Source organism: Prionailurus bengalensis, chromosome A3, assembly GCF_016509475.1.
Source record: "Prionailurus bengalensis isolate Pbe53 chromosome A3, Fcat_Pben_1.1_paternal_pri, whole genome shotgun sequence".
Lineage (NCBI taxonomy): Eukaryota > Metazoa > Chordata > Mammalia > Carnivora > Felidae > Prionailurus > Prionailurus bengalensis.
The window spans coordinates 22,446,944-22,458,428 of NC_057354.1; the positions used below are offsets into that span (position 1 = coordinate 22,446,944).

The 11,485-nt window shown below is 40.4% G+C and overlaps 1 protein-coding gene across 1 annotated transcript in view; it reads left to right on the forward strand.

Annotated features, from left to right (window-relative positions):
- The window catches only part of MROH8 (maestro heat like repeat family member 8), a 56,321-nt gene extending 45,231 nt beyond the window's left edge, over nucleotides 1-11,090 (forward strand). The window contains exons 18-23 of the mRNA XM_043602416.1: nucleotides 1,008-1,172; nucleotides 1,831-1,986; nucleotides 4,133-4,255; nucleotides 5,733-5,832; nucleotides 6,082-6,147; nucleotides 10,856-11,090. Of these exons, the coding sequence (XP_043458351.1) occupies nucleotides 1,008-1,172; nucleotides 1,831-1,986; nucleotides 4,133-4,255; nucleotides 5,733-5,832; nucleotides 6,082-6,147; nucleotides 10,856-11,004 (759 nt within the window). The 3' untranslated portion in view covers nucleotides 11,005-11,090. The remainder of the gene's footprint in view (nucleotides 1-1,007; nucleotides 1,173-1,830; nucleotides 1,987-4,132; nucleotides 4,256-5,732; nucleotides 5,833-6,081; nucleotides 6,148-10,855) is intronic.
- The last annotated feature ends 395 nt before the right edge of the window (nucleotides 11,091-11,485 follow it).

An 11,485-nucleotide genomic window follows, 5' to 3' on the forward strand; every position in this document is an offset into this window, starting at 1 on the left:
GAAAGCTGAGAAGGAAATTGGGTAGCTGGGAATAGGATCGAGTGGGAATGCATCCCTTTGAACCATTTAAATTTTATACCTAGGAAATATGTAAGTACTGACTATAAAGTATTTCATGAAATTATAAGAACTAAATAAAAAGTCCAAGTCACATATATTCATAAAATTTGAAACCTACAATTTGTGTAAGGAGGTACCCTCACTATCATCAACAGCCTGGGTGACATTCAGGTGTCCTTTTATGTCTTGAACCATGTTGCTCTAAGGAATAAATTGGATATGCCATGGTATCTATCCCAAGATGTGTATCATCTAAACAAAGATCACTGACATTCATGTTGAAAGAGAGCATTTTCTGCAGGGCTAGCTAGAAACTAGGCCTGGGTCAGAAAGGAAAATTAATTCCGGGCCTTTGACTTTATCATCTGAGTTCCATTTCTTTTAAATATTTAAATATGTGTGTATGTCTGACACAAGAATGACAGATATTAGCATGTTAATTGTTAATACTTTTTACATGTATGTCTTACACTTTGAAACTCTGAGATTGCTTCATTTTGGGTTTTCAGAAGAACAGAATCCCAATTCAGAATGGGAAGGACCCTTAAAGGTCCTCAGTCAATTTCTGCTTGAATTCCGGCAAGGAATCTTTCTGCTCTGGATACATTCCATGTTGGAGAACTCACTATGAGTTGAGCTAGCCATTCCACTTTCTCTCTCTATAAGCAATTCCTTACATTAATCCTAAGTCTCTGTTATTGGACCATCTCCCTCTTGGTTCCATTTTTTCCCTATGAGGCAACTTACAACAGCTCTGCTCCATTCTCTATCAGCCCTGCCAATACTGAGAGGGCAATCATGCCCTCTTTACTTCTCTATTCTTAACTAGCCAGCCCTACCAAAAATTCAACAAGCACCAGGTACTGAGTTAAGCTGGGGAGCCCTACTTTGGTAACAGATGAAGTGCTATCAGGAGAGGTGATGGTGCACTCCCTTTGGGCACACAGAGAGAAGGCATCAAGAGCCTGTTGCCGTGCATCTTAGACCTCTTATGTGAAACCGATGAGAAGATTGTTTTGTTGGCCATCCAGATACTCCTGCAACTCGTCGAGACAATGGATTTCACTACCCTGACTGCCATGATGAAAACCCTGTTCTCCCTATTTGGTGATGTAAGACAATGAGAGAGGAGAGACTTTCCTAGGGGAGGGTAACTGGCATGACAGCAAATAGAAATTGGGATCCTTCCAGGTAACCTGTGATGTTAGCAGGACTGGTGTTACTGTTTTCTCAGATTAAAAAACAAAAACAAAAACAAAAAACAGAGATGTAGAGACTTGCCAAGGAGAGTCTCTACAGAGATGTAGGGACTTACCCTGATCATGGGGTGGGGAAGGAGTTTGTATAAGAAAAGATGTCTTTCAAGGAACAATCAGGATGGGTCAAGGTGGTGGACTATACATATGTCCCCATCCCAAATCCCAAAAGATTTTTCAAAAAAGAAATACATGGAGCACAATGAACCATGTCCTTGGAAGAGTCAAATATGCCAAGGTTGGGTTTTTGAATTTCAGCAAAACAGATTGTGTGAGTAGTTAATACTAGTATCAGGCACAAACTGTGCTGACTACATTTCTCATATGCAGAGTGAGAGAACAACCAGTAGTACAAAGCAGCAGGTCTTGCTAACTTTACCTATATTTGGCTTCTTGCCCTCAGCTACCTACAGCTAAATAGCCTCATGTTAGGACTGGGTTTTCAACTGACCTAGTCCTTGCAAGTTAAGCATGAACACTTTCGATGAGTTGCTTCCCTTTGGATACTTTATAGGTGAGACCTGATGTTCATCGTTTCTCCATGACCCTCTTTGGAGCCTCCATAAAGTCTGTGAAATACACAGATAAGAAGGGTATAGAGAATCAAGTCCTGGACAGCTTGGTCCCACTACTTCTGTATTCTCAAGATGAAAACGATGCCGTAGCTGAGGTAACACCTCTGTCAAACTTCTTTCAGCCCTGAATAACTTCCAATCCAGAGCCAAATATGCAAATAAGCTTTTATAGCTTTGAGGGCAGGGACTTTGCGGTATCATCTTTATTCACCATTTCCTCTAGCACAGACTACCTTTCAATTATTTTGCCTAAGTGAATTATGTAAAAAACCTTACTCCTTATTTCTGTATAGGAAATTATGGCCCTTTGTGGGTAAGAACAATAAATATACCTTGTTGTTACCCCACCCCAATATTTAGCCTAGCACAGAGGCCTAAATACCGTGCCCAATTCAACAAACTTTTTGTTGATGTCAATAACAATATCCCATTACCTTTCTTTTATTTAAGAACTGCCTCATGGCCTTTGGACAAATAGACTTGTGTTCAGGCTAAGTCAGAAACAGTAGCTCCTCTGACAATCTAAAGAAGGCTCTGCATCTCCTTAATCTTCCACAAGTTTCTGTCATAGAGTTGTGGGTGGGATGTCATCATCTTTACTACTTTCCCTTACCTCAGGAGCCTATCCATCCCAAGGTGCTAACTATGACGACCAATTACAGCAAACCAGAGAGGTGCGCAAGGATTCTGGAAAAATGCTGAACTTGCCCTTATTTATGCTCCCCATTACAGAAATGAAAGCAGAATCAGAAACAAGATTTAAGATTATAGTGGGCCCTGGTGTCTTGATGTGGGGGAAGTGTTATGGCCTCATAGACAGAAATATGAAATATTTCAGACCCCAATAAAGTATGGAGTAGAGCTTCCCAACCGAGTGATGGAAAAGTATGTCCTGTAGGGGTCATAGATATGTGGATGCGTTGATACCCATCCCACCCCACCCCCACCCCTGTCAGCCATTGGCAATCAGGCAAGGCATAGAGCAGCCGAGGCTCTGGGCTTATTTTCTTTCAAACCTTGAATGATCCCTAGCCTTGTCTTCAAGGCTAGAGAGGTGGAATCCGACATTAAACAGGTTGGGAGTCACTAACACAGAGAACATAATAAATACCCATATATCTACCACCCACTGTAAGAAATAAAATAGGAATAAATCACACGCCTATCCCCAAATGAATTCCCTCAACAACTATCATCCTGAATTGTATTGTTACCAACTTCTGTGGTAATATGTTTTCATGTTTTAAAACTTTATATGTAGAAAAACACTTCGTATGTTGTATCATTTGTAAATCTGTCAGCAACTTGCTCTTTTTTGCATATTTAGCATTATAAGACTTGCCCGCATGGGGGGCTCCCGCTCATTTATTCTTCCTGCCGTACAGAATCCTCCATCTTGAGGATACCCTCACACTTCTCCCTCCTATGCTCGGACATCTACATCGCCTCCAGTTTTTCATTACTACGATGCTGCAATGAGCATTCTTTTATGTATTTCTTTGCATACCTGTGTGAGAGTTTCTTGAGGGAATAAACTCAGAAGTAGAATATCTGGGCATCTTTAACTTTACTAGATATTTACAAATAAACAGCGTAGCTGAACTAACTTGTATTCCTATCAGTCTCCAAAAGAATGGTCCAAATCTAGTGGACGTGGGACAAAATACTTGCTTGGATACTCATCTGAGGTGGTGTGTGGTACATGGGAAGCATTCTGACAGCAGTGAATAGAGAAGAAGCCTACTTGCTAAATTCTGCTCAAGCATCTGGATCAGGAAGGGATCAGTGCCTTCCAGAAGTCATTCCAAGTCAGAGATTCCACAAGGTCTGGGAGAAGAGAAGCTATACTTCCCTGTATAAAGTGAGAGGAGAGTATCACAGGAGCAGCACGTGGGCGGAGGAGCCCTAGGTCTAGGAGTGGGGGAGTGGGAACTCCTGCCCAAATCCCTGCTCTGGGTATTACACCTGACATCTCTCACTGTTGCCCTAAACCAGTGGCTTCTCCATCCTCCCCACAATTCTGCAGGCTTTATGAGTCCCCTATAGGAACTGACTGGGGAAATTGAAGGAGGACAGGACTCTGGTTCCTTTCCATCCCTGCCCTCGCTTTAGCCAGGATAATTCTTGAGTTTATCAGCTTTTCGTATTGGACTTCAGTATCAGTTTTATTTGAAGAAAAGTTAGGTCAGCTAAAAAAAGAAATATTTGAAAAATGCTGATCTCTGATAATCCTTTCCACAGGAAAGCAGGCAGGTCCTAACTATATGTGCCCAGTTCCTGAAGTGGAAGCTGCCCCAAGAAGTGTACTGCAAAGATCCCTGGTACATCAGGTGTGGCAAAGTTGGAAAAGTCTGCAAGTTCTTTGTACGTGATCAATAATGGCTTTGTTAGCTCTTTCATATGCTAGCATACTTATTTTTTCTGATGTAGTTTTTAAGGGAGGAACACGACATAAAGGAAATATTTCCCATCCCCTTTCACATCAGCAGCTGTTATCCATGAACCATCTTGCTTTGGGAACCTATTTTCTACAGTTTCCTCCCAACTGAGTCACAGATGCACTTTCTATTACCACCCTTTCTCATCAGAAAGACTCTCTTGAATTCTTGGGAGCCCCATTAACCTGGGTCAGAGGCTCATATAGGGTATAGGGCTGATGGTACATGCTCAAAAAACTGCTTATGGAGTGAATTGAAATGGAGTTATGTATTGCCTTTACAGTGATCTCTAATCCTTTTCTTGGGTGTAGTGGATTATTTTACCCTCCATTAGAACATGTTTAGGGAGCCGCAAGCAAGGGTTGCTAGGCTATCATGGGCCATGCAGCATGCTTAGCAGCATGCCACTGACTCTGCTAGGACCCAGATGGCATCCTTTCTCCTCCCAGACTTAACTAAGGCTACTGGGGCCAATCTCAGGGGAAGGCTTGAGCCAGGGCAGTTTCAGGGGGCCTATCCATGGTTTTCTGGACATCTGACTCTAGAACTGCTGGGATCCTACTATGAAGACCCTAGGACTGACTATTCCCACAGGGATCTTCCATTTGTGTAACCTATTTAGGACCCAGTGGCGGGCTCCTCCGATCAGAGTTACAGGGCTAGGAAGCCTCACAGTGTCAGGCTTTCCACTGGGGATGATCTCTCTGACCTGTAGGCAAACTTACATCTGAGGCAGTGATAACAATATTTACAGCAGAAATTCTGATTATAGATTATCCATGTACCATCGTAAGATCTATAGGAATAGATTCTGATTGCCCTCCTCCTATCCCAAGCTGCCTATCCCTGTAGCAGACCCACTGAGAGGCACATTTATTCAGCCAGTAGGCACAACACATCCAATGTGCAACAGGCCATGGGGAACCCAGAAACATGCCAAGGATACAAACTTCCCAAGGGAGCTGGCTAGCTAGGAAGGGGGATAAAACTTCTGTGGGAAGTTAAATGGAAACTCAAGGTGGAAAATGATATGTGCCAAGAGAGGAGTACCTGCAAAAATGCTCAGAGCAGAGTAAGGTCAGGAAGGCAAGGGTGATGAGGGAAGAGCTGATAGGGAGGCAGAGCTCAAGGCAGAGAAGACTTAGAAACAGAGAGGTGGAGATGGACTTAGAGGCATCACGGGCACAGTATGTGGCATGAGTGGCTGTGAGCAAGGTGTATTCAGAGGATTTAACTTTGTCTAGGGGCTTGTTATTGTGGCGCTAAGCAACCACAATCACTTTTTCAAGCACTATGCTATATGTGTCCGATGTCTGACATAGTCCCTGACTCTGGAAACTATAGTGAGGCTGACAAAAATAGTTGTGCGTTTCACTCCTTTCTACTCTTTTTTCCCCACTTAGGGAAAAAAATGCAAGGGTAAAGTTAACCTTGTAGCCCAAACATTGATGTTCTCCAAGAATGCAAAGCTTCCTATCAGAAGAGCAGCAGTCTTATTTGTAGGTATAAATAATCTTTTCATTTCTACAGTCACGTTACCCTATATTCTCCCAAACTGTGTTGTTGAGTATCCTCATTGTTTATGAAGATAACTTCAAAAATACTTTTTTTGAAGAAAGGGGCTGTTGTCTTTAGGTAACTTTCAGGCACTTGGAAGTCAAAGTTTTAGAATCTAATTATCAAAAGGCCAGTTCTGCCAACTGCTTAGAGCCAGAGCCAGACCACAGACTCACTGACTTTATCTACATTTAGGGCTCTTATTGAAGTATGTGGATCACAGTGAGCTCAGGATGAAAGGCACTGACTGGATAGAGAAAGGTGAGTGACAACATACTTGGGTTTGGTTTGGGACATCTCACATTTTGAAAGGGATCTGAGGCAGTGACAGTGGGCAGGCTCTCTGACAGAATTTAGACCCTGGGAACCAGAGAGCCTGACTTTTGCAGTAAGAAAGCCCTTGGTGACTTCAAGTGAATGATGGTCTCATCCCAGTCCAACTACCCGATTAGGAAAGGACATGACCCTATTTTTCTGGAAGCCAGCTTTGATGAGTGTCTCAGGAACAGTTTCTGAATTTTTTCGGGAAATAAGACATTACCTAGAAATACTATCTTAGTAAATTATGATGATACCCCACAAGCACCACAGAAATGGCTGTAGCACTACTTTCCATAAGCAGTTGTCCTGTGAGATGGTAAAACTTGGTAATACAGATGTTTTATAATCATATAAGGCAACCATAACATAAATGGCTTTCTGAATTGTCAGCGAGTGGGAATTTTCTGTAACTGTACAGTTTGGAGGATTTAGCACTCAGAGAACTATTTATTCCCATTTAAGAAGTAGTCCTACAATTAGAAATGCCATGAAATGCTAAGCCTCACACCCAAAAGTGTGTACTAAGAGAACCAAATTAAAATCCTGGGGGTACCTGCCTGGCTCAGTCGGTAGAGCATGAGACTCTTGATCTCGGAGTTGTGAGTGCAAGCCCCATGTTGGGTGTAGAGATTACTTAAAATATTTTAAAAAATAAAATAAAATCCTGAACAATTCACTGCTTTTAAAGTAAGAATATACAACTGGTAAAATAGCCAGAAGCTGGACCTTATTTAAGAAAGATTATGAGAGGGGCACATGGCTGACTCTGTGAGTAGAGTGTGCGACTCTTGATCTTAGGGTTGTGGTTTCAAGCCCCATGTTGGGTGTAGAGATTACTTAAAAATAAAGTCTTAGAAAAAAATTATGAGAGGGGCTCCTGGCTGACTCAGTCAGTAGAGCATGCAACTCTTAGTCTCGGGATTATGAGTTTGAGCCCCACATCAGGGGTAGAGTTCATTTCAAAGTAATTAAGTAAATTTTTTTTTAAAAGATGATTTGGTGCTCGCTTTGGCAGCACATATACTAAAAAAAGATAATTTGTATAAACAAATTATGAGAAATGTTACCCAGATTTGTTGTAGTGATCATTTTACAAAATATATAAATATCAAATCATTATGTTGTACACCTGAAACCAATATATAATGTATGTCAATTATACCTCAACAATAACAAAAAAAGCAAAAAGCTTTAAAAAAAACGGAAGATCATGCCACTTTTCTAAATTCTTCTATCTCCTCACAGCTATCAGAAGCAAGAAAAAAAAAAGTAAAAGTAAAATAGATTCTTTTATTCTATGAGGTAGGCCTGTGCCTGGTTGATTCTGTTCAATTAAAAAGAAATTATTTTCTTTTTTTAACTTTTTTTAATGTTTTTATTTTTGAGAGAGAGACAGAGTGAGTGGGGGAGTGGCAGAGAGAGAGGGAAACACAGAATCCGAAGCGGGCTCCAGGCTCCGAGCTGTCAGCACAGAGCCTGACGTGGGGCCCGAACTCACAAGCTATGAAATCATGACCTGAGCTGAAGCTAGACGCCCAACTGACAGAGCCACCCAGGTGCCCCAGAAGGAAATTATTTTCTAATCTAACACAAGGGGAGCAAAAGTTCCTTTTTCATTCTAAAGTCATTTATGTATAGGATCTATATATGAACCTTATGAAATTGCCAATCTGTAGGGCGAAATCAAGTCAAATAACATTCTCATGTGGTTCAATCTAATGGAATAATCCCACCCTCTTCCTTCCCTAACAGTGCCTGATCTGTCTTAGAATAGGGTGTTCCAGAACTCCTGAACAAATTTATGTCATTTACTGTAGGTAATTTTTAAGCTAAATTTAAACAGAAAAATAACAAAATTTTAAATGTGAATTTAAACTGACTTCATGACAAAATAAAGTTCCATTCCTTTAGATTCTAGAATTGATGTGTACTCCTTCATGTATTCTGTGAAACAGATCTTAATGCAAGAACTGAAAGAAATTAAAAATAGTTAAGCATTCCCTTTTGGAAATAAACATGAGTTTAAAGGCTAAAATCCTACTGAAAAAATAAAAAGCTTCAAACTGTGAAGAGGTCTTGAGCATTTTTGAGACCTCGGAGAACTGGAAATTAAAAAGCTTTATCTAGGGGGCCTGGCTGATTCCATCGGAAGAGCATGCAACTCTTCATCTCAGGGTTGTGAGTTTAAGCCCCAGGTTGGGTGCAGAGATTTATTTATTTTAAATAAATAAAACTTAAAAAGAGAGAGAGAGCGCCTTATCTAACTAAATATGATACCAAAGACAGATCCATAAAGTAAAAGAATGATAGATTTATCTATATAAAAATTTTATTTCTTTTAAATATTTATTTTGAGAGAGAGAGGGGGCAGAGAGAGAGGCGGAGAGGAAGAATCCCAAGCAGGTCTGTGCTGTCAGCACAGAGCCTGATAGGGCTCTATCCCACAAACCATGAGATCATGACCTGAGCTGAAATCAGGATTTGGATGCTAACCGACTAAGCCACCCAGACTCTCCTCTATATAAAAATTTTTTTAATCAACTTTGATTAAAAAAAAAGAAACAGAGCTAAAAACCAAACAATAATTTAGGAAATATATTTGTACTATGATAATGAGTTAATATCCTTAAATCAGTACATCTCTCTCTTTTTTTAAGTTTATTTATTTATTTTTTTTAGTAATCTCTACACCCAGCATAGGGCTCAAACCCACAATCCCAAGATCAGGAGTTGCCTGTTCTACCGACTGAGCCAGCCAGGCACCCCAACAAATTAATACATCTCAAAAGACAAGTGGCAAACAATATGAATAAGCAGTCTATAGAGGATAAATGGCCAGTAAATATATGAAAAATATTCATTATTCCTAGTAATCAAAAGTTTGAAAACAAAACAATGATGAGATGCCAGGATGACTTTTTCTGCCAAAATGGCAAACGTTACTAATTAATAGTCACCATAAATGTGTTAAGGGAAAACTGACATTATTGTACACTGCACTGGTATGAGCATAGATAGATATACCTTTTTTATATTTAAGTTCGGCAATATGTATCAAACCTTTTAAATAAATATATACTTTGACTTATCAATCTCACTTCTAGGAATTTAACCTATGAAAATAAGAGGGGTGCCTGGGTGGCGCAGTTGGCTGAATGTTCAACTCTTGATTTCGGCTCAGGTCATGATCCCAGGATGTGGGATCAAGTTCCACATCCAGCTCCATGTTCCATGCTGAGTGTGGAACCTGCTTGATTCTCTCTCTCTCTCGCTCGCTCTCTCTCTCTCTCTCAAAAAAAAAAAAAAAATCAGCAGAAGGGTACCTGGGTGGCTCAGTCAGTTGAGCGTCTGACTCTTGGTTTTGGCTCAGGTCATGATCCCAGGCCTGTGGAATTAGACCCACAATAGGCTCCACACTGAGCGTGGAGCCTGCTTAAGATTCTATCTCCCTCTGCCCCTGTTCCCCACTCACACTTGGTCTCTTTCTCTCTTTAAAAATAAAAATACTGGGGCGCCTGGGTGGCACAGTCGGTTAAGCGTCCGACTTCAGCCAGGTCACGATCTCGCAGTCCGGGAGTTCGAGCCCCGCGTCAGGCTCTGGGCTGATGGCTCAGAGCCTGGAGCCTGTTTCTGATTCTGTGTCTCCCTCTCTCTCTGCCCCTCCCCCGTTCATGCTCTGTCTCTCTCTGTCCCAAAAATAAATAAACGTTGAAAAAAAAATTTTTTTTTAAAAATAAAAATAAAAATACTCAAAAATAATAAATAAATAAATAAATAAATAAATAAATAAATAAATAAATAAAATAGCAAACATGGAAAACATCCAAGATTAGAAATACTGAGAAATTGCTTTCATAAAGTATAGCATATCCATATTATAGAATCCCATGAAGCCATGAAAAAAAATTTTTTTAATTTTTTTTATCAAGTAATCTCCATGCCCAACATGGGGGTTCGAACTCATGACCCCAAGATGAAGATTCACATGCTCTACTGACTGAGCCAGCCAGGTACCCCAAAGCCATGAAAATATCATAGAAAAAAAAATTTAATGACTTTGATAAGTGATGATGCAATATTAAATAAAACAAGCAATTATTAGATAATCTGCATGACCTGGTTTCATTTTAACAAAAAAGCACATGTATGTAACTGAATAGAAAAAACAGAAATATAACTGTTTCTCTGGTGGTGGAATTATGGATAACTGATTTTCTTCCAGTGCTTACATATATTATCCAAATTTTCTAGGCAATGAACATGTATTTATTTTATACTAAGAAAACAAAAGGTAAAGATTAAAAAAAATAAAGTACACTTAAAAGAAAATAATGATTTAAGAGTAATCTCTAGGACCAACACAGGAATTTAGAAATTAGCAGTTTTAGACATGGCTTGACAGATGATTTGACTTCAGGTGGACTACTTGGCATTGTGGCTATTGTAAAGGAGTAAACTATTTGGAAACTCAAAAATGAATGCTTTGTAGGTCACAAGTGGAATTGATCTACAAATGTGTAATTTTCAGACAGATTCTTAGAAATAGTCCTTTACCTCACCTACTGTAGGCTTGTTGGCTGTTTGGTGTCTGGATCAGTGATCATTTCCATAGATATTCACCTCCCACCTGTGTTTTCTGGCCACATAGATCTGAGAGATCTGCTGTGTGACCCTGAGCCCTCTCTGCGCATCATCGCCTCTCAGGCTCTCTTCCAAGTCCGGGAGGTAGGGACTGAACAAGACCCCAGGCAGACTGTTTGCGGCTTGAGGAAGCTCATGGGCTGTCTTTCTGCTTAGAAATGCAAGGCAAGTAACATCAGGTAAAAACTAATCCTTTCAGAAACCATAGAAGCAATCATGCCCCATTTTTTTTTTTTCAGACTGAAAATAATGCCAGCCCGAAGCTACCTCCTGCCATTTAATTACCTCAGAACATATTTTTTGCTGTCAAAATCTTTAATGAAATAGAATATATGAGGGAGGGAAGCTCTCGGTGTAAATTTGCAGAAATCATGAAATTCTATGGAGCTTTTGAGGCATGCCAGAACTTCCATAAAGTTCCAGTCTTGATAAACAGGTCTAGCACAGCTTCAAAAGAGATTCTAAATAAATGTTAATATACCAATTTTAGGGGGCGCCTGGGTGGCTCAGTCGGTTAAGCGGCCGACTTCGGCACAGGTCATGATCTCGCAGTCTGTGAGTTTGAGCCCTGTGTCAGGCTCTGTGCTGACAGCTCAGAGCCTGGAGCCTGTTTCAGATTCTGTGTCTCCCTCTCTCT